The 23,360-nt window shown below is 37.2% G+C and overlaps 2 protein-coding genes across 4 annotated transcripts; one reads left to right on the forward strand and one right to left on the reverse strand.

Annotated features, from left to right (window-relative positions):
- Positions 1-5,557: 5,557 nt before the first annotated feature.
- LOC121379095 (LYR motif-containing protein 1-like) lies at positions 5,558-12,118 on the reverse strand. 2 transcript variants are annotated; one of them, XM_041507564.1, is made up of 5 exons: positions 12,027-12,118; positions 9,495-9,670; positions 8,734-8,794; positions 7,842-7,873; positions 5,558-5,946 (listed from the first exon to the last, which is right to left on the reverse strand). In XM_041507564.1, exons 2-5 carry the CDS (start codon positions 9,648-9,650, stop codon positions 5,827-5,829), a joined length of 369 nt encoding a protein of 122 aa, XP_041363498.1. In that variant the 5' UTR covers positions 9,651-9,670; positions 12,027-12,118; the 3' UTR covers positions 5,558-5,826. The 2 variants fall into 2 exon arrangements, with proteins under 2 accessions (XP_041363498.1, XP_041363496.1); XM_041507562.1 differs by lacking the exon at positions 12,027-12,118 and adding an exon at positions 11,771-12,010.
- LOC121379094 (TGF-beta-activated kinase 1 and MAP3K7-binding protein 1-like) lies at positions 12,034-22,090 on the forward strand. 2 transcript variants are annotated; one of them, XM_041507560.1, is made up of 7 exons: positions 12,034-12,208; positions 13,489-13,625; positions 14,559-14,712; positions 15,128-15,214; positions 15,890-16,028; positions 18,714-18,942; positions 21,018-22,090. In XM_041507560.1, the coding sequence occupies exons 1-7, from the start codon at positions 12,146-12,148 to the stop codon at positions 21,835-21,837; spliced, it is 1,629 nt and encodes a 542-aa protein (XP_041363494.1). In that variant the 5' UTR covers positions 12,034-12,145; the 3' UTR covers positions 21,838-22,090. The 2 variants fall into 2 exon arrangements, with proteins under 2 accessions (XP_041363494.1, XP_041363495.1); XM_041507561.1 differs by having other exon boundaries at positions 12,034-12,202.
- The last annotated feature ends 1,270 nt before the right edge of the window (positions 22,091-23,360 follow it).

Genomic DNA, 23,360 nt, shown 5'->3' on the forward strand with positions numbered 1-23,360 from the left:
CCACACCCGGTATTGACTCCAGATGACCTTGACCTTGGTGGTGTGTCCTATCACTTACTCACAATGGACTAGAGTGAATTGTGAACAATCCTGCAACATTTGGTAATTATCGGACTCACCATTCAATAATTAAATCAATTCTCCAAATGTTACGACAATGTGGTTTTGCGTTTCTTCTTTTGAAGAGTATATAATAAACTATTTAACTAAATATATTTTAATTTGCATTAATAGAACGAAATGAGGTTATAGTATTTTTCTCTCTTAAAAAATCAAACGAAAAAATGCCTATTATTAGGCCTATTGGTAGGATACGTTGGAGCAAAACGACCACTCACGATACCCAAGTGATAATTTTCTTTTCTTTGGGACTACGTAATTGGCCAGTTTTGTGATTTTAGATGGGAAAATCTACTTAATCAAGGGTTTTACAGAATTATTTACAATTATAAAGCAGGACAGCTGATAATGTTCATTACCATTTTAGGGGTGGCTGGTTATCCCACAATACCCTGTGATCTTAATAAAACAGGCACATATTTTGTGTGTGTCTAGACACCGTGACTGGTGACCGTCAAAAGATACACCTGCCAATCAGGAACCACATGTACAGGCCAAGAAAGAAAAGATAAATTAACTAAGAAAACACTCCGATTTTCATTTCAGTACGTGGGTTAATGTATGGACAAAACATAATACAGTTATTTCGACACAATGGTGGTTTATTTTGTATTTAGAAATAATATATACTTATTGCTGGCTTACTGAGATGGATATTATTACAGAACATTGCGATGCATTCGCAAAAATCAGGTACGTTTTGTTCCTTCAGTTCTAAGACTAATTCCTGACGTGTCACGTTAAGTATTAGGCCTACGTAATCACCAGCTCACCAGAAGGTGTAGTCACTGTCCATTTTCACCCTCCCCCCGTTAAACTAGTTATCTATCTATCTACCGTATCTAATTTCTTTTTGACCGCTCAATCTAATCAAGCGACCAAATTTAATGAGTAGATTTTATTTTTTATTAATTATATTAATTAGAGATGCGCATCAAAATTTTAAAGGCCCACTAATTAATTTTTGGATGTAAATTTCAAAATTGTCCCCTTAATTTTTTTCTGTCCCGGAGCAAGTCACTGGCTATCCAAAGACAGGCCCCGGGACGAACATGCTCGAAACTCTAGTGGTATATGAGCATATAAAAATTATTCGCACTCGCACTCGCATTATATACTGAACAGCACTGAAAACGCACCATCAAGAAATGTTTTGATTTCGAAAAGAATACCTGAGCAATAAATGTTTTTGTTGTGAACAGCAATAGATGGATGATTGATAACGACAACAAACAAAAAACGATGCACAATCATTGATTAATTTTAATTCATCTACGTATGAAAGACACGTGGGGTCACAATGAAAAGTCAATAGTCAATGACCACCATCTGAAGCAACATAAGCCATGCGAATAGTGTTCTGGGGGATAGCATTCCACTCCTGCTGTAGTGCGTTTTCCAGTTCTCTAAGGTGGACGACGCGAGATGCGTTGACCAAAGTAATCCCACAGATTCTCTATTGGCGATAAATCAGGGGGCAGTGCTGGCCATTCCAATCTAATTAAAATTAGTTCTACTGGTCTACCAGTAGATCTAACAACATTGCGTGGACTCCCATGTCCAGGTGACATTTCATCTATAAATAACAATTTAAATATCGACCAGGTCAGGTCAGGTCATAGGGTTTTACGTGCACATTCAGAACAAGCTGTTGTAGCGCACGCCTGTTGTGGGCACAGGAGCCGGCCTTGGCCGGCTTCTTCGTCCATGACAGGAAAGGAATATCGACCAATTACACTTCGCCTTTTATAGCGTTATTCGGGAGCATACAAATTCTAAAAATATCCGGCGAGACTATTTATGCAATGGGCAAACTTGCTGGTCTATTTCAACATTAAAAAACAGGGGGAAAAGTGCAGTAATAAATTATGTATACTAGTATAAAACATATTTTATGGCTATAACAGCACGGTTTTTTTTTCTCCCGTCTTGAAACGAATTTTATATTGAAATTAGTTTCCGGCATACTTCGTAATTCACCCGAATCAATTCGTATACCCTCGGCATAATCCCGAATGTTTTCAAATCACTGGCATGATTGTGCAAATAAGGTTTTGATTGGTCGAATGAAAGGTCAACTGGACATGAGCTCCAACGGGGTGCTGTTAGATCCACAGGTAATAGTAATTAACCAGTGTAGCTAATTTTATCCAGGTTGTGGCCATTCAAGCAAAGGGACATTATTGTTTCGCTAAATACTGTGTTGTAACACGTGCTGTGTGCGCTCGGGCGTTGTCTTGCTGAAATGTGTGCATATTCCGATGTTGATGAAAGAAGGGAATGGCGTGATTTTGCAAGACGTTATCCCGGTAGTAAATAACATTCATTCTGCCACGGCAACCATGGAGTGCTATTTAGTGATGATATGTTATCCCGCCCCACACTATAACATTCCCACCACCCAAACGATCCGTCGTTCCCCACGCCTACGCCACACCCGCAACCGACAATCAGCATTTCTTATATGGAAACGGGATTCGTCAGAGAATAGCCAACGTTGTAATCTCCATTGGCGATACCTTCCTGCCAAACGTCGGCGCTCATTTCGATGTCGATCAGTCAGGATAGGTCAAACACATGGTCGTTGAGCAAGCAGCCCAGCAGAGCGAAGACGGCGACGCACAGTGACTGCGCTGATAACCCTTCGTCGACCTTGAACAGTTGGTGCAGTCCTGACAGCTGGCGGCGTTCAATCACGAATATGGAGATCTTGTCGTGGTGTCGTAACACGTCGTTAGCCTGGACGTGGACGGTCCCTCGTGGTTCCTGTCTGCTGGTATCTCCTGTGGAGTCTAGTGATTGTTGAATGGTGGCATCCAAACCGCTGTGCGATGGTTCTATTCGAAATACAGACTTCAAGCATGCCTAAGGCACGCTCACGTTTCTCAGCTGTCAACTTTGCCATCACTTGTTTAACGTTCCTTCAAAGACTACTTCATAATTGAAAGTGGCTTTTCGAAGACCATCTTTTATAGCCCCAACGCTGATTTGCACATTCAATTTACGTTTTTCATGCTATGCATGCAACATGTTGTGTTTTGGTGGTGTGTTTCATGGAGTGTTCTGGCAATCGTTTTTTGTAAGTTATTCGTCGTCATGCATTGTCTATAAAGTAGTACGGAACTTATCCATTGATATTTTTAATGCCGATATACGCCCCATTCACATTTGTTATCATCAACCGGTGGTGCGTTTTGAATGCTGTTCAGTATATATCGTTGCATATGCATACCAATCCAAAAACCTTGCGCAGGCATTCCTTTAAAGCGTGGAGACGCCATGACATCACTGCTTGGGGATGCTGACCTTGAAGCGTGGCGTTGGCGACCTACTCATACTCAAATGGGTTAGCAGCTACTCTCAACATACTCATTTCCAGTCTGGAGCTCGTCGCGGTAAGACGTGTTTGTGCACACTGCACGTTCTTTCGCGGCTCGACTTGGGGATCCTTCACTTTTGTTGTTTTTGTCAGCGAAGTGAAGTTTTCTACTGGGATGTATGCGGCCATTGGAACTGATTGAACGCTTCTCGTTTCAACAGTCTGCACCACCAGGTTGGATTTTTTTTTTTGCAAGATTCCTTGCCTCCACATCATTTCTCCGTCTGACTATGTCGACTTGTTTTTTTTTCGTGACTCGTATGACGGCCATTCTGCAGAACGCCACGGTTGTTCGCGTTTAGTCTCTACATGTCCGAGCAGCACTGGAAGATTGACCGCCCCATTCTAAGAAGAAACAGGAAGCGGGGTCGACCCCTACTACTCTTTTCTAGACTTTACTTTGTTTTATTGTGATACCATCTCGTAGCCTCCGGAGTCGGGCCCGTCCGCACCACTATACCAACCCATGACGACTGGACTATACCCTAGTCTGATTCTCTCTCATTCAGACGGATCCGGCTTCTCAAGATCTGTATTTCAGCACAGCACTACACCTTCAACGTCTATTGACTGTCAATCTACGGGTTTTCTAAACGGAATGCAACCCATCTCGTCCCTACAAGCTGTGCACCCTAACGGCCTTAACGAGGCCACTCATGTGGACATATAGATCGGACTTTAAACTTTTAGACCTTCGTTCAAAAGTATATCGAAATTACTTTCTTTTCTTAAATATTATTAAATAGGGCCTAGTCCGATCCTATCTTCTTTCTCTTATTTATTTTTGGACTGTCCTAAAATGCTCCAAATTATATAAATATTCTGCCCATTTTCAACTCTACCCCCCCCCCCCCCCCCTTTCCATCCCGAGTCAGGCCACCAATCTTATCTAATTTCTTTTTGACCACCCGATCTAATCTAGCGACCAAATTTAATGAGTAGAATTTTCTTTATTAATTATATTAATTAGAGATGCGCATCAAAATTTTAAAGGCCCACTATTTAATTTTTGGATGTAAATTTCAAAATTGTCCGCTTAATTTTTTTTCTGTCCCGGGACAAGCCCCTGGCTATCCAGAGACAGGCCCCGAGACGGACATGCTCGAAACTCTAGTGGTATATGTGCATGTAAAAATTACTGCACTAACAGGTACAAGGGAGCACCTGCAGTCCGACCGTGATCGGCAACAGGCGGAAATTTTCTCTGAATGTGGACGTAAAACCCTATGACCTGACCTTTGTATATAGGCCTATCCATTGTGTCTGCCGCTTCACACCTACAGAGTTAGCGTGGGGCGCTAGCATGGGCGGATCCAGGACATATTTTTAGGGGGGGGGGGGGGGGGGTGGAACCAAGAAAAAAGGGGCACATTGGCTTGTTAAAAGGACATCTTAATAAAAGTTTTAATATTGCAGTTAATAAGAAAGCGTTTGTGTATATATCAGTGTACGAACGGAAGTGTATACTAAATGACTAGCTGCGATTTTCTGTAGTACTAGCTACATTAATATATATATTATTATATGAGCTTTGAGTCCTGTCGGAGCATTTTTTTAAAAGTGGGGTGGGCTAATGATCAGGATCGTTAAGCATGGCACAAGATGTGTAGGGGTTCTGTGGCATACTTCCCCGGGGGAATATCCTTCCTCTTTTGGAGTTTTATAATCCCAAAATTATTATTTAGAGGAGTTCAAAGCCGTTACTCTTAGATCTCAATCACTAAAATTTAATGCTGAATTTTAGCTTGACCGGGGCCGGGAGAACGGGGGTGAGGACCCGGGAAAAAGCTATAGAATCAACTTTGCTTCGTATATATAAGTATTACTATCATATATATCAATGTAATTTGACTGATTTTAAAACATAAAAAATGAAATATTCTTACACACACAAATGAAAAAATGGGGCACAGTATTTCTCTCTCCTTTTCCCTCTCTAGCTATTTCTTTCTCTTCTACCTACCTCCTCTCCCTACTCTCTCTTCCCACTATTTTACTCTTGTAAAAGAACATATTTTTAAAAACAAGCTTCAGGTTCCTGTTTTATACAAAAAAATATACCAATGCATACTGGTTTATTCTCATATCATGTGGACTTCACTGTCAACAGGTGCACAGTTTTATAACTGGCCATGGACGAACACACAAACACATATATTAGTCCTAGAGTCCTGGTGATATAAAAGAAAACCCCCAAAACAGACACATTCTGTTTCTATGAACACCACTGTAACATCTGCCTTTATAACAGTTGTTCTGTAGCCATTGACAAAACTGGAACTTCGTCTTAAATGTGACATATATTGTTTATTTTTAGAAAACCTTCGTCATCTGTCAGCGTCATTGTAAGATTTTAAGTAAATAGGTTTCGCCCGCTTCATGGCAGTTTTCTGACTTTTCGTCATTGCATGACCTGTGAATGGCAGAGTACTCTGAGGAATATTCATCTGAAACAACAAATAAAAGAATATCAAATAAAATACTGACTTAAGCAGAGGCAGATTTAGGGGACACACCCCAATGACAAACTTTACTTTACCAACATTGTTCCAATATTCCAGTCAGCATATGTCTCCCCACCCACCCTCCACAACATATCACAAAATACAAGAAGGAAAATTTGTTTTGTTTAGTGACACCACTAGAGCACATTAATTAAATATCAACTACTGGATGTCAAACATTTTATAATTTTGATCCAGTTTTCAGAGAAAACCTGCTATATGTTTCCATTAGTGGCAAGGGATTTTTATCTGCATCTTTCCACAGACAGTATAGCACATACCACAGCATTTGACATACCAGTTGTGGGGCACTTGTTAGAACAGGAGCCTCCACTCAGTTAAATATCATTCCCCAAATCCTACATCCACCAATGTTGAATCTTCAGTTTATCCTGTAATGTTTGTTTTCTTATTAAAACTTTTAAATAACGTTTTGGACCAAAAAAATTAACCATTTAGTTATGTCCAATACTATATTCTTTTTTCATGTTTCTTTAATTAATCACCCGTCGGTGGGCCCATTGGGCTATTTCTCGTTCCAGCCAGTGCACCACAACTGGTATATCAAATGCCATTGTAAGTGCTATCCTGTCTGTGGGGTGGTGCATCTTAAAGATCCCTTGCTGCTAATCGGAAAGAATAGCCCAGGAAGTGGCGACAGCAGGTTTCCTCTCAATATCTGTGTGTCCGACGCCATATAACCTTAAATAAAATGTGTTAAGTGTGTTATTAAATAAAACATTTCCTTCCTTCCTTTAATTCATCAAGGGCCACAGTCCTACAAGGGAAGTAACTCTGTATTGTAGTTCAGTAGTTCTTTCAATCATGAAATCTGTACCCTACTAGTATTAATTAGTAAATCAATATGCTCAAGTGCTGTCGTTAAACCAAACAAACTTTAAAGTTTTAAAAACTATTATTTGAGCAATACTTGATTAACTTCATTAACTGTTTTATCACTACTTATTGGCAATACTTACCCTACTGACATTCAAGGCATAAATTGATCTTGCATGATCAACACTGTTGACCAGTCTATCATGAGTATGTCATACCTGCTTATGCATGCTTGTATAACAACTATCTGTATATAAATGGCAGTTCTATCAGCCTCAGTAGTGTGGTGGTGGAGCCGATGGACTCGAGGTCACTACACCAACTTCTCTCTCACTTACAATTAACAAATAACCATTAACACTCTGTCCTGGACAGACAAACCTGTTTGTGGAATGTAGCACGCGAAATAATGCTCCAGTCTTATTATTGTCATGATGGTTTTAACAGTTAAAATTAGTTAAAACCTATGTGTCTACGGAAAAAAAAGTTTGATGCCGTTTTTGCCAGAAAAGTTTGGTGCCGTTTTCGCCAGAAAAGTTTGATGCCGTTTTCGCCAGAAAAGTTTGATGCCGTTTTCGCCAGAAAAGTTTGGTGCCGTTTTCGCCAGAAAAGTTTGATGCCGTTTTGGTAAGGTGACGTTTTAGCCTGACCCGATAGCTGAGATGTGTACCCAGGACAGCATGCTTGAACCTCAATTGGATATCAGAACTAAAATAAATATGAATGAATACAAGAAAACACAATTCATTGGCATCGATGTGGTGGCTAAGCTGTCATTGTTAAGGCTGTAAGTTTTAGGGTTTTATCTCTGTATCTGCTCCAACCTAGAGGATAGGTAGTTCACAGTTTGGTTGGAGCATTCACCCAGAACAGCATGATTAAACATAATTGGATATATGCAAGAAAGTAACTTGAATAAACTGGCCAGAAAGAAGAATTAAATAAATTCTTTACCACAGACGCAGAAATTCTGTATTAACACACTAACTAGTAATACTTACAGGCCTTGGAAATGGATTTTTGTAATGCAGTGCTGAAAAATAAAAACCAACATCACTATGTAGTATTGATGCTGACAAATTCAACTTCCTCAGGATTAATAAAGCAATTCAACAAAATACAAAAAGAGGGGAAAACAATTATCAGCCACAGGGTTAAGCACCTAAACTGCAGAAATTAAAGAAACATTTTGAAAAGGCAAAAGAATATTTACATTTCAGGAGAACTACGACTATTTAGTGTCTAACATACAGGTATGGTTGCTATTTTGCAATAGACTACTACCAAAAATACAAGCAAGGGATCTTTAATGAGCACTTTCCCATAGACATAACTGCACATATCATGGCATAAGATATGCCAGTTGTGGGACACTGGTTAAAAAGCTAAACCCAATGAAAGTGATCAATCCTATGACCCACTGAACATCAGACTACTACTAAAATAAATATAGAACTAATATGGTGGGGTTACTGTTTTGTAAACATATTTTTACATTGATATTAAGTTTGTCTTGTTTTACTACACCACTAGAACACAATGATTTATTAATAATTGGCTATTGGATGTAAAAACATTTGTAATTTTGACATGTCTTATAGAAGAAACCTGCTACATTTTTCCATTACCGATAGTAGGAAGGGATCTTTTATATGCACCATCCCACATACAGGATAGCACATACCATGGCCTTTGATATAAGTCATGGTGCACTGGCTGATATGAAAAATAGCACAGTGGTCCCATTGACAGGGATCGATCCCAGACTGACTGACCATCAGGCGAACACTTTACCACTGAACTACGTCCCACCGTCTTACATGGATGTGGATACACACCTACCATACCACTCTCTCTGGGTATGAGCCTGTTTAAGTCTTTGATAAGTCATACCTAATTCTATTCTGGCTTCAGCTTCACGAATAAATTCTTTGATTTCATCATTATTTGTAACCTGCAATAAAAAAGGAGCTGATTTTTAGCAATCAATAGGTATGTTATCCTGTTGCCACAAAATATATTTTCTAATAATTAAAAAAGTCTATAGCTGATAACAGATTGGGTGAACAAATCATTCATATAATATTTAATTTTTGTTAAGATTAAAAATAACACAAAAACACACTAGAAGTTTTTTGCTAAGTCATGAAAATGTTAGTATGTATTAATGATCACAGAACAAGATAGGAAGTAGGATCTGCACAGGACTAGTCTGTTCAAAGGACTCGAATACTTGTGCAAGAAAGAATACTCTCATTTAATTATATGTTTTTACATCATTTTGTCATATGTTTGCCTCTAGGGTTATGAGACATAGAGAGAAAACAAAAGTCGAAAATGTGGAATGCTATACAATGGCTTGATTTGGTTTCCATGTTTAGAGCTAGAATGTTAGTTTTTTTTTTTTTTTTTTTTTTTTTTTTTTAAACATATTTGTTAGTTTACTTTGACCCTCCAATATTTTAGACTCGTGGAAGCCCTAATAGGAAATGATTCTATATGTACATGATAGTGAAATGTACTTGATCAATTTCTCAAATGGTTCAAGTGTGCAGTGTTCCAGAAACTTAATGTCAGTAACCAATAATATTTAGAGCAGTATATATTTGTTTAACCATATGGATATAAACATTAATATGAACACAAGATCAAACCTCTTTATTTTTCCTAAATAATGATCTCGCTTCTGATATAATGTACTTCCTCTCAATATTTGTTTCTGCAACATCCCCAGACATGGCCTGCCATGATTTCGCTAAGCGAAATATACGTCGGTACAGTGACAACACATGTTGCTTGGCAGAAGCCATAGATGATATCAGAAAATCATCTGAAATAAATAATATTATTAGTAATATATATCTTTATCATATCCAACTCGCTTTAAAAACCCCCAAACATTTTCTATATGTTTGGTGCTAGGATAATCTTCTTGTTTTTTAAAAAGGTTCTATTATTACAAGTTAAATAAAATATAAATCAGGTCTGTCAGAAACAAATCAAACTGAGAAGTACAGGAGAGTAAAACTGCCACTTTTTGTCAGTCTCCATAATTCAGCTTCATGGAATAATATTAAAAAATACTTTCAGGCTGTCTAGATGTTCATGAAAAACCAGTTAAAACTGGTTTATTTTTAAATTTGTCTGGAAACTATTTTTTAACCATTTTGTCTCATTGAATGACACCTCAAAAACACACTGTTTAAATTAATCAAAAAGCCCAGAGATCTATTATGTGCACTTTCCCACAGACAAGACAACACATACCACAACCTTTGATATATACAAGTTGTGGGATAGTGGTTGGGCTGGGAAAAAGCAATGTCTGCCAGAGTGATTCGATCATATGACCCTAGCCTGAGTACTTTGCCTTTCGAGAACTAGACAGACATTTAGACAGTTATAATAGCTCTCGATTATAACTATCCAAATGACCGTCAAGTTCTCAAAAAGCATATATAGTTGGGCTAATATGACCCATATGCACCATAAACAGTCATTAAATAATGATCTATGTTGAACTTTGTCTGCAAATGAAATAAGAATGGAATAAACAAATTAATATATATCAACTTTAAAAAAAAAGTAAAAAAAAAAAAAAAGAGGATAAAAGACACCTAAATCATTAAAAGAAGTTATTAGGGAAAAAAAAGAAGAAAAAACCCCCACATACACCACAACAGTACAGCATATATAACTTGAATTTGTGCTCAACGTTTAACTTGATGAACTAATATAATTAAAGGGACATTCCTGAGTTTGCTGCAATTTTTAAGATGTTATCGACTAACAGACTTTTTAACGATTGTAATTACATATCAAATATATTTTTCTGCCAATCTAATTAAAATTAACTCCACTATTACATGTAGATCTAACAGCAGCCAGTTAGAGCTCATGTCCACCAATCAAAACCTTACTTGCAGAATCATGCCAGTGATTTAAAAATAATTTGAAAACATTCCGAATTATCCTGAGGGTATACAACATGTTTCGTGTGAATTACGAATGCCGTAAAACATGTTTTATTTTATAAAATAAATAATTTGTAATGTAAAACTGAAGACTGATTTAGTTGTTTTTTTATAAATAAATAAATAATTTTTAATGTAAAATTGAAGACCGATAACCCATCTCGTATGTATTGGTATGGTTCGCTGTACTGCAGCCACTAAAATAGACTCGCCCGATATTTTTAGAATTTGTATGCTCCCAAATAACGTTATAAAAGGCGAAGTGTGATTGGTCAGTATTTAAATTATTATTTACAGAAGAAATGTTACCTGGACATTGGAGACTAAGCAGTGTTGTTAGCAATCTAATTAAAATTAGTTCCACTAGTCTAAATAAGGCATTCGTAATTCACATGAAACATATCGTATACCCTCAGGATAATTCGGAATATTTTCAAATTATTTTTAAATCACTGGCATGATTCTGCAAGTAAGGTTTTGATTGGTGGACATGAGCTCCAACTGGCTGCTGTTAGATCCACATGTAATAGTGGAGCTAATTTTAATTAGATTGATTTTTCTGCATAAAATATTAGTGGTTGTATATTAAACGTGTTTCTGATCATTCTAATATTTGTACTAGGTTAAATTTCATTTTATTTCCTAAAATATTCTTTTTTCGTACGTATAAAATTATTTGAAGACAAAATCCAGTTTTGGCTTCTGAGAAATATTAACTTAATTAATTAAGATGACCAGAAAGACATTGGATATACAGACACTGATATTCTAAACAAGAAAATATATTTAATATGTAAGTTTAATCGTAGAAATATTTTATTTGTCGGAAACATCTTACAATGCAGCAAACTCAGGAATGTCCCTTTAACAGTAAAAGATGAGAACTGTTTTGGGTGGACAGACTGGGGGCGAACTGGATTGGGGACTAAAAGTAGAGTATCCTTGTTACGAATAACCTTCAGAATTTCTTCAACAAGCAGAACGTCAAAATTTCCAATGTCAGCACTACAATATTCATACATATTTTGTTATTTACACTATTACAAAAAAACAACAAAAAACCCAGACTTTAGAAGTTTTGTGTACAGCTAAAATACATTAATAACATCATTCGACTGCGCCCGCATCACTTCGCAATTTGTCGTAAAATATTTGGCGAAGAGATACGAAGAACTCGAAACTCTCTCGGACGGTAAGTTTTACAAATCATACCGGAAAAGTCGATGTGTGGGAGGTATTTAGAATGGCTGGCTCAGACACTTCCGATTACAAAACGTCAAATGTTTTTAATTTTTAAAAACTACTATAACTGATTTAATAATGTCACAATAATGACTGACGGTAGACTGACAAACGGATCTGCAAAGCATGCTGCTCCTCTCATCGGGGTACAGGTTCGTTTTTGTGTTACGTTTGTATTAAAAATATGATCATGCGTTATAACTTATATGTTATCGTTCCTTCCCTATTTTCGCTTTATAACAGAACATCGTATTTGTAGCCCGAGTACAATAATACGACAAGTTATAACTAAGCATAACTAACCAAAATAACAATTAAAAAAATGTTAGAGGGGAAATAAGGATGACTTGCCTCTCCTAGAATCATAGTCACTTCGTACCATAACCATAGTCATTTCATGCAATCCATTTCGTACCATGTACTGCCTGGTTATTTCGTACACTACTCATTTCGTACCCTAGTCATTTCATACTATTGTAAAAAGTAATTTCGTACCATAGTAATTTTCGTACCCTAGGTGTAATATATCACAGTTGTTAATAATAATTCATAAAATTAAATGGTTCATAAAGTTAAAAAAAAGAAGAAGAAAAAAAGTCAGTTGCAAGTAATGTTTGCATCTTATAGAGGTTTGAAATGTAATGTTATGTTTTTTAAAAGACACTACCAGGGTGATGTCACATCTGACATTTACACATTTTTAAGGTACGAAATGACTTTCAGTTACGGTACGAAATGACCAAGATTCAAAATGACTTTTTGCAATGGTACGAAATGACCAGGAAACGAAACGACCAAATTAGGTATGAACTGACGATGGTGTGAATTGACTAGCAACCCTCTCTTTTGGCCTTACTTTGGCCTTCAACCCGTACTCTTCTTCTGTGAGGTTTAGAGGATTATTGGTATTTGTTTTCAATAAGTCCCGTCAAGAATGGTTTGGGGTCAACTTTTCTGGAGGTTGTGACATAATTATGCTCATTGCCTAACATGACATATAATGTAGTCAAAAGAGTCAATCTTTCTATGGGCAATATAGCTGTTCAGTTAGGTCCCACCACAGATTTTTAATATTTAAAGTTTGATGAAGCTATCCTATTTTAAAGAAGAATGAATTTTTAAGCAAGTGTTGCACATTTGTCTCAGCTACTATTCTCTGTCAATGATTCATGTTAATTACACAATAATAGATCACCAACTCTGCCGAACCAAATCACCAATCTACAATGGAGTTTAAATTTTGATATGTGCTATACAAATTTTCTAAAACTCACACTCGTAGACCCCTTCAAGTTCGAGTTTTTAAGCTTTAACTGTATATGAATTTTTATTTTTCATATTTAAAAACTTGTTTAATGTGCAGTGTATGTTGTAGAACTAAGCTGACAATAACTCTAAAAATAACCAGTAGATCTCTTTGTTTAATCTATAGAGACATGCACTGAGTTGGACTGATGACCTTCCTGTCTGTCACTTGTCGGGGCTCGGATTTTCAACCAATCAGATTTATCGTGAAGATGGTAATCGACTAGAAGAACATGAGTTTGAAGACAAAAGTTTTCATTTCAGGTAACTTGAGAAATATACCATAGGCAGAGGTGCATTTTTATTTACATGTATTTTAATTTTTAAAAATTATTATTACAGTGGAACCTGTCTATACCGGACCCTGAACATACTGAAATCCTGTCAAAACCATCCGAATTTCTTGGTCCCGACTTTCTTCTATTTAAACCATGTATTAAAACCCTGAAAAAACCAGAACCTGTCCGTTTCGGAAACCGGACTGATTTTTTGTTCAGAAATGTAAAATTATTGTTGTTTTTATGTATGTTTTAATGTTGGTGCATAAATAAGAACAATACATAACAAAATTGGCATATGACGACATTATTATTAGTCTGACAGTCACATTCATTCAGTAATTCTTGGACTTGTTAGTTTACAATTACGAATTTGATGCTAATGTCAAGGAAAATAACTCTAAAGTGCGACCCTCTAAACACCGGATCCTGTCTAAACCGGATAAATATTAGGTCCCTGGCATGATCCGGTTTAGACAGGTTTCACTGTGTTATTAAATAGTGTGTATATATATATATATATATATATATATATATATATATATATATATATGTGACCTCACATTTAATAACTGGCCTCTCCAGTTACCTTTTAAGCCATACGTGAGTTGGTTGATATTTAAATTAATTAGTCCCCTACTGGTCCAGCTGTAGGAGAAGACTAGGTTATGTCTTTGTCTGTCCCAGGGGACCGGATTTAAAATGATTAGACTGTTTTTGTTTTCTATTGACCGTTTGAGAATTGTTTCCTCTGTGGAGTGTTTGATGGCCACAACTGCAGTAAAGTTGCATGTTATGATTGATTGTTTTTGTTTTCTGTAGACTGTTTGAGAATTGTTTCCTCTGTGGAGTGTTTGATGGCCACAACTGCAGTAAAGTTGCATGTTATGATTGATTGTTTTTGTTTTGTTTTCTGCAGACCGTTTGAAGGTTGTTTCCTCTATGGCGTGTTTGATGGGCACAATGGCAGTAAAGTTGCAAATTTTGCAGCTCAGAGGATGCCAGCAGAGCTCCTCTTCGAACAGCTTCATGAGAAGAAGACAGATGATGAAATCAAGGAAGTTCTGCATCAGGTATGTTTGTATGGATTTCAGTGGTTTTTAATGTAAGAGTTACTTGCATGTAATATTGTTCAGGTTTATCTTGTTCTACATTCAGAATTACCAAATGTCTGACATCCTGTAGCTGATGATTTAATTAATAAATGTACTCTAGTGGTGTCATTAAACCAAATTTTTTTTTCATAACTGGTAGATATGGGTTGATGGTTGGCTGGATTGATGGCTGGCTGGATTGATGGATGAATTGAGAGACAGATGGATGAATGCACCGACTTGGTATTTGGTATTCTGATTGAGATGTATGTAGCTTTTGCTTTTTCCTTTAACTGGAAGAAATATCTTTTTTTTTCTTTTTTTACTGTTACCTTAAAAAACATTTTGTAGTTGCCAATTAAACAATGTCCTTTTCTTTTTTTTGTACTTGCAGGCATTTATGGCAGTGGAGAAGGGTTACTTCGAATCTCTTGATGATCTGCTGGCACAAAAAACGGACCTGCAGCTTTCTTTACCTGAGGTATATATACATGCATACCATATACATGATTTAGAGCTGTAACCTTGAGTATATTTAAAACATATTTATTCATTTACAATAGATCACTCAAGTTTGTATTGGTTTTTTGTTTTGATGTGCTATGTTTTTTTTAAAATTAGTTCTCAACTCTAGAATGTATTACTTCTGACAATATTGAAATGTTTTTTTCCGTAGACAAAATACTAATCAACAGCTGACGTTTCATTCATTCATTCATTCATTCATTCATTCATTCATTCATTCATTCATCCATCCATCCATCCATCCATCCATCCATCCATCCATTCATTGGAGTACGGTAAATATACAGGTAGCTCGTCACTCACGAGGGATGTGATGTGTGTTGTAGGATCAATTGCCCTCAATAGACTCTGATTGTTTTCCTGCCACAGTAAGTGCTCCATGACTGGTATGTACTGTCTTGTATATGCAAATGTGCATATAAAAGATCCCTTGCTGCTTTCTTGTAGGAGTAGCTTATTTGGTGGTAGTGTGTTTCCAGATGTCAAAATAAGCATTCCTTTCTCTTTATTTATTTATTCTCTATATTATATATCTCCAACCTAGATCATATAAATATTTTTGTTGTGTTGTTAGTTTGCAGAGTTAAAGGAATAACGAGCTTCACAAGGCTTTAAATCTGCTTTCATTCAGGGTATTAAAGCGTATGATGCTGCACGACAGTATCCTGACGTTGTCCAGAACCTCAACCGCATAGATGCAGAGATGTCAGGGGGGACCACTGCGACAGTCATTCTTATCTATAATGACAGATTGTTTGTAGCTAACGTAGGTGAGTTCCGGTACACTTAGACTGCTACCAACTTTTATCAAGGAATATCAAACTACATTGTTTACTTTCCTCTATGTAGAGAGCACATGAATAACATAATTTCACAGTTAGTACAGGGCTTCTAAAAAAAATAAAAAATCCACTAGCCATGGGATCAGTGATTTTAAAAATTTACTAGCCACAATTAAAAATTCACTAGTCCTAGTTTACTTCAAATTAATAAAAATTTTCACCTAACAAGAGAGATAAAGCTTAAAAACACTAACATTGGGGTTTGGGGTGGGGTCCGGATATTCATATTTACAAAATAGACTTAACTGCAACATTTGACAAATTTTTTTCACCAACCGTTGGGCATGGCAATAGTAGTTATTTGCTAGCCCAACATTGAATACCACTAGCCATGGGAGTGGGGCTACCATAATCTAGAAGCCCTGGTTAGTAGCTAATGTAGGTGAGTTTCTGCGTACTGTTACAAGGTTTTAACAAGGAATAACAAAACGACACTCTTTACTGTCCTTTGTATTAGGTTACTAGTACTAGTGTTAGATAACAACTGACATTTCATCAATTCTAATCGGTTATAATCAGTTTGCACTAAAGCTGAACTTTTGATTATACAGTTGGTTAGAAATATATCAGTATAAGAAGGATTTGAATTACTGGGACCATGCATCTATTGTGGTGTTCACCAGGATAGAACCTACAAATTGCTAATTTTACCTACGTTAATACTGGTTCAGTGTTTGGTACATACTGTAGATACATTATGTATTGCGCCGTGAATGTTTTGCAATATGCCAACAGTAGCCCAAACTGCATGTAGAAAGTATTGCGACATCAGATGTCAGTGTTCGAGATTAAAAATTTGGGGCAGTATCCCAGTTGGATACTAACATTTCCAAATCTGGTATCCCACCTGAAAATTTAGTATCCCACTTAAATGAAATTCATAAATAACATCATAACAAACTTGGACGACAATGTTCTCGTTCCCAGTCTATTGCTATGCCGCAATCAAAATCGCGGAATTTGTGATATTCACAGTCAAACGGAATTGGCAAAACGATTTGCTGCATCTATTTTTGAGTAATATTGACATAAATTAATATTTAGCAGTAATCTATAAGTGTTTCTGACATTACTGATAATAAACCTACCTGTATCAATTTTCTGCAGATGTGGAATTAATACCTCAAATAAAATTTGAAGTGAGAAAACATCCAACAAAAACAATAATGACTTAGCAGTTCCCAGTCTATTGCTACGCCGCTATTGCTCCAGTGTAGCATTAGATTGGGTACAAGTTGGGGGGGGGGATATTGTTATGGCATAGCATTAGACTGGTTATGAGCTCGAAACTACTTTTACTTAACTTACCAGTAAATGACAACTTACATTGTTTTAGTGAAAACTAAAAACGCAGGATTAAAAACAACAACACAACATTATATGGCATCCTGGTGGGATACTGCGTTCTTGAAGTCTGGTATCCAAAATTAAATTCTGGTATCCCTTGGATATCTGGATACCGTTAATCTCGAACACTGGTTGTAGCTTACATGAAAAAGTATTGCAACCTTAGCTGGTACTAAAATATAATAAACATGAAAATTCTCTTCAAAAGTGAGTGCTTACATGCTGTGTGTGATTGTGTTGTTTTAATTGATAGCTATAGCCTAGACTTAGTGGCCAGTATGCAGGTATGAGATGTGCATTAGCTCATACCAGTGGATTTATCAGTTAATGTGGATTTTACATTAGCAATCAAGGTGAAATTTACCGAGTGGTATGCTGATACTGTGGCCAAGAACATAAAAGAAAAAAACCCCAAGCCTGTTGAATTAAGAATCGGTTTGATCACACCGTTTCATGCTTGGTAGACAGTTTCATACGTTGACCAGGTATCTAAAGATAAAGAAACCATTACACATGGCTGGCGATTATCAGGTCTGCTTGCTGTGGTGTGAACTTTACTCTGAAGATAAACCTTAGTATAGTTTACTAGTTACACAATTATTGACAACTATTCCTGTTTAGTTTTTGTTCATTGAACGATAGATTGATAAAGCAACAAATCGATGTATTTAAACAAAAATTGTTTTATTTGTAAGTAAAGTCGCTATATCATTGTGTAGATAAAGTACTGTGATCATTAGTTGTTTGCAGCTTTCACAATACTTTCTTGTTTGCAGAACTTTCATGTTCTACAGTATACATAAAAGAAACCCAAAGCCCAGCATATATTTACATCGATTGCATCGTCTAAACTACATTAAATTACATTTAACATTTCTCATGACAATCAATTCTAACTTTTTGTTGTCAATCAACACATCGATAAAACCCCACCGATCAGTTTTCGCTTATAATCTTTGGATCATCACTAGTTACCAAGGAATAACAAACTACAGTCATCTATATGTTGTTATTAACTACATTCCATTACTTAATTTAAATCCCCTCCTCCCCACTACAAAGTCACACAACTGTTGATTTACATTCCAGGGCACAAACCCACATTCATTGCACTACTCATACATGCAGTTATTAAACCTGGTTGGCCATTATTTAGATTTTGTCATTTAATTTGATCAAGTTTGACACACACACATCCCATAAAAAAAGAAAGAAAAACAAAAAAGGAGAAAAGAATACTATTACATGGAGATGATTTGATTGCAGGCAACACCCGAGCCTTGTTGTGTATCAGTGATCAGAACAATTTACTTCGTGTGCTGCAGCTGTCTGTTGATCACACGCTGGCCAATGAAACGGAGCAGTTCAGGCTGGCAAACCTGGGCCTCGACGTGGAGAAACTGAAACAACTGCGCAAGATAGGAAACTCGGACAACACCAGGTGTATCGGCGACTATTCCGTCAAAGGAGGATACAAAGATATCGAGACTTTAAGGTATTGGAAAAACACACCCATGGTTATGATTCTAGACTAGTTCTGCCACTCCACAAATTCTTGTACCAGCCAGTGCACCACAACTGGTATGTCAAAGGCCGTGCTATGATTCTAGACTAGTTCTGCCATTCTACAAATTCTTGTACCAGCCAGTGCACCACAACTGGTATGTCAAAGGCCATGCTATGATTCTAGACTAGTTCTGCCATTCTACAAATTCTTGTACCAGCCAGTGCACCACAACTGGTATGTCAAAGGCCATGCTATGATTCTAGACTAGTTCTGCCATTCTACAAATTCTTGTACCAGCCAGTGCACCACAACTGGTATGTCAAAGGCCATGCTATGATTCTAGACTAGTTCTGCCATTCTACAAATTCTTGTACCAGCCAGTGCACCACAACTGGTATGTCAAAGGCCATGCTATGATTCTAGACTAGTTCTGCCATTCTACAAATTCTTGTACCAGCCAGTGCACCACAGCTGGTATGTCAAAGGCCATGCTATGATTCTAGACTAGTTCTGCCATTCTACAAATTCTTGTACCAGCCAGTGCACCACAACTGGTATGTCAAAAGCCATGCTATGATTCTAGACTAGTTCTGCCATTCTACAAATTCTTGTACCAGCCAGTGCACCACAACTGGTATGTCAAAGGCCGTGCTATGATTCTAGACTAGTTCTGCCATTCTACAAATTCTTGTACCAGCCAGTGCACCACAACTGGTATGTCAAAGGCCGTGGTAAGTGCTATCCTGTCTGTGGAATGGTGCATATAAAAGATCCCTTGTCCCTAATGGAAAAATGTATTGGATTTCCTCTCTAAGACTTATATGTGAGAATTACTAAATGTTATTTACATGCAGTAACCAATGATAAATAAATCAATGTGCACTAATCGTGTAGTAAAACAAAACAAAACTTTATTTCTCACCAATTTACCAATTGCAAATTTTAAAAAGAATTGACCAATTTTATTTTAATTTTGCAAATAAATTTCATTTAATGATTGATATTTCTTAGACAATAACCAGGTTTAATTTTTTTGTTAATTTAATAGATAATTTGGGAAACTTTTCTGCTTACTCAGAGACATAGTATCTCTGTGGTGATAATGAAATAGATTTTGCCCTGCAACCACTGTTTAGATTTAGATTTTATATTTTGTTTCCCACTCTTAAAGGCATATAGCCCCCTTCCCCCGGGGGATTGTCACGTGACTATAGAAATAACCCACCTTTTCTTCCATCTCAGTAGTAATCAAAGTTACTTTTATTTATAATCCTTGGTAGACCTGGGATTGCGAACAGATTTGTAAACTTGCCTGTGGGAATATGCCTTTAAGATTTGGAATTATGGAATTTACCATTGATTTGTCATCTTGTGTAAACCTGAATTACATTTTCAAATTGTAGGGAGAGGCCTTGATATAGGCATTATGCCTGTTGGCCAATCTCCAACCAGCATTATAACTGGGAATAAATATTGTTTAAACCAACCACTGTTTGTATTGGCGGATTATGATGACCAATTAAAGTAACCACTGTTCGAGATCTAACACTGTCTGAACTTTACTTTGGATATTTTTTTTACACCTTTAGTTTGAATGCTGTTTTTGTTGGATTGCAGGATCAAAACAATAATACAGTAGGTTAATAAAAGTGGATTTATCTTGATCAAAATAATGTTAAAATGACATTAATACTGTTTTTTTTAAAGTAATAAGCTCTACCACAGGTTGTCTTTCTCTCCGTCTGTGTGTCTTTCTTTCTCTGTTTGTCTGTCTGTCTCTGTCTGTCCACCTCTCTTTCATTCTGAGTGTCTGGTTTCCTATCATTATTTGTGTTGTCCATAGCCATATGTCTGATGCTATATAACTAAATAAAAATATGTCTCTGTCTGTCTGTCTGTCTGTCTCTCTCTCTCTCTCTCTCTCTCTCTCTCTCTCTCTCTCTCTCTCTCTCTCTCTGTCTCTGTCTCTGTCTCTGTCTGTTTCTGTCTTGCTCTTTTGCTCTCGATCTCACTCATTTAAGTTAACAAGTAAAAAACATACTCGTGTTTTTCTTTCCTTTAAGCGGTGCCAAGAGTGAGCCAGTGATAGCTATACCTCATGTTACTGGAGGCATTGAGCTCGAACCCTCATGTTGCTTCCTTATCATCATGTCAGATGGACTCTATCAGGCTCTTCAGGATGCTACAGGTACTGACAAAGTCAATGCAGACATCGTGGCTATGGTTGTGCAGGAGTTTAGTGTTCAGACGACTCTGAATGGCGTTGCCCAGGCAGTGGTGGACAAAGTGGTGAGGATCCACCATGACACGTACATGACGCAGCAGGGTCACAAGAAACAGCTGTGTCAGAAGCGAGATGACATCACTCTGCTCGTTCGCAACTTCAACTATCCTCTGTCGAACCTGAGCAGTCCCACGGGGGGGGCTAGGTACCCCGTTCCCACCCCTGTGCCTTTCTTTAACCCCAGACCCATGCCTCCTTCCCTGTTGATATCAACGGGACCTGCCAGTCCAGTGAGCCCTTACTCCAACACGAACAGTTCAGTGAGCAGCTCGGGAGACACGCCCGTGACGCCGACCAACAACCCGCCGGGACATTACCTGTCGACTGAGAACACTAACACCAGAACCAACAGCACCAACTCGACAGAGAGCAGCGGAGAGTCACGGCCCTTTCACCACGGTTATGGTGATACACCCAAACTGGAGCTGGATGAAGACGGGAAAATCGAGCCCTATGTTGACTTCTCTGATTTCTATACGGCTCTTGCCGAACTGACTGTGGCACAGCAGGAATCGCTGAGTGCCGAAATGAAACCCAAGTCGGTGTATGATCCTCTGATTGAGGAGAGTGAATCACTGGAAGCAGGCTCTAAAGACTAACAATTCTTCTTTAATAAATATTGGAACAGAAAAAGGTCTAGAAAAAAATACAGTGAAACTCCTCAAAATATGTACAAGTCGTGGTTTGACAGATCCACTAGCCCTCTGTCACGGCTAGGGAATTTGTTGTCTGGGCTAGTGGAAATTATCAACCCTATTACTATAATACATAAGGCACTAGCCAAAGATTCTGTGAGGGCTAGTGGAAATTATCAACCCTATTACTACAATACATAGGGCACTAGCCAAAGCTTCTGTGAAGGCTAGTGGAAATTATCAACCCTATTACTACAATACATAGGGCACTAGCCAAAGCTTCTGTGAAGGCTAGTGGAAATTATCAACCCTATTACTACAGTACATAGGGCACTAGCCAAAGCTTCTGTGAAGGCTAGTGGAAATTATCAACCCTATTACTACAATACATAGGGCACTAGCCAAAGCTTCTGTGAAGGCTAGTGGAAATTATCAACCCTATTACTACAATACATAGGGCACTAGCCAAAGCTTCTGTGAAGGCTAGTGGAAATTATCAACCCTATTACTACAATACATAGGGCACTAGCCAAAGCTTCTGTGAAGGCTAGTGGAAATTATCAACCCTATTACTACAATACATAGGGCACTAGCCAAAGCTTCTGTGAAGGCTAGTGGAAATTATCAACCCTATTACTACAATACATAGGGCACTAGCCAAAGCTGTGAAGGCTAGTGGAAATTATCAACCCTATTACTACAATACATAGGGAACCCTATTACTACAATACATAGGGCACTAGCCAAAGCTTCTGTGAAGGCTAGTGACTTTCTGAAACATTTTGTCAAACCCTGCAAGTCTGCCAGAATTTCTACTAATTCATCAACCAGTTGCATAATACTGTTATAATTAATACAAACCTCTTTTTCAAATGATCATTGAGTGAAATCAAAACATTTTGAATGTCATTTTCTTCCAATTTTGTTCGTTTTATATACTATATAGTGATTATTTTGAACAGTTTGAGACTCAAAATTGTAATCTTTATGTACTTTATTTGCATAGTAAGAGAAAAAAAAGGCTGCCAGTTGAACTGGTGGTTATATATTTTTAAGGTCCCCTCCCCCAATTTTTTTTTTTTTAAATGTGTGTTTCTGGTTTACTGACCTACCCAAATTTTATGTAGTTTGACATTTAATTAGATATTGGGATATCTTTATATGTCATCCCTTGTTAAATGTTTTTTGCCCATGTATCAAAGTAGCTACTTTCAAACGTGTTTCATGGTGTGTGTGTGTGGTGTGTATATGTGTGCATGTACGTGTGCATGTGTGTATGTGTGAACATCATTTTCTTGTTGTAGAATATGTGCAGTGGTTTAAGATAAGCCTATCCTCAGTGTTCATAATTAGATGTAGACAACACATTTAACAATATACTTCTTTTATTTTAGTATGTTAAAGTCTTACTATCTTATAAATATAAACCTTTCTTTTGATTTTTCTTAATTTTTATTCTTGAGGGAGGATTTTAAACTTACAATTTC

Source organism: Gigantopelta aegis, chromosome 8, assembly GCF_016097555.1.
Source record: "Gigantopelta aegis isolate Gae_Host chromosome 8, Gae_host_genome, whole genome shotgun sequence".
NCBI classification, from domain to species: domain Eukaryota; kingdom Metazoa; phylum Mollusca; class Gastropoda; order Neomphalida; family Peltospiridae; genus Gigantopelta; species Gigantopelta aegis.

Coding starts and splice junctions, on each gene's coding strand:
- LOC121379095 (XM_041507564.1), bottom strand. CDS start 9,650: ATGGCTTCTGCCAAGCAACATGTGTTGTCACTGTACCGACGTATATTT. Junction 7,874..8,733: donor TGAAGCCAGAATAGAATTAG/GTATGACTTATC, acceptor TTTATTTTTCAG/CACTGCATTACAAAAATCCA. Junction 5,947..7,841: donor AAAATCCATTTCCAAGGCCT/GTAAGTATTACT, acceptor TTGTTGTTTCAG/ATGAATATTCCTCAGAGTAC.
- LOC121379094 (XM_041507560.1), top strand. CDS start 12,146: ATGACTGACGGTAGACTGACAAACGGATCTGCAAAGCATGCTGCTCCT. Junction 12,209..13,488: donor CTCCTCTCATCGGGGTACAG/GTTCGTTTTTGT, acceptor TTTAATCTATAG/AGACATGCACTGAGTTGGAC. Junction 18,943..21,017: donor AAAGATATCGAGACTTTAAG/GTATTGGAAAAA, acceptor CTTTCCTTTAAG/CGGTGCCAAGAGTGAGCCAG.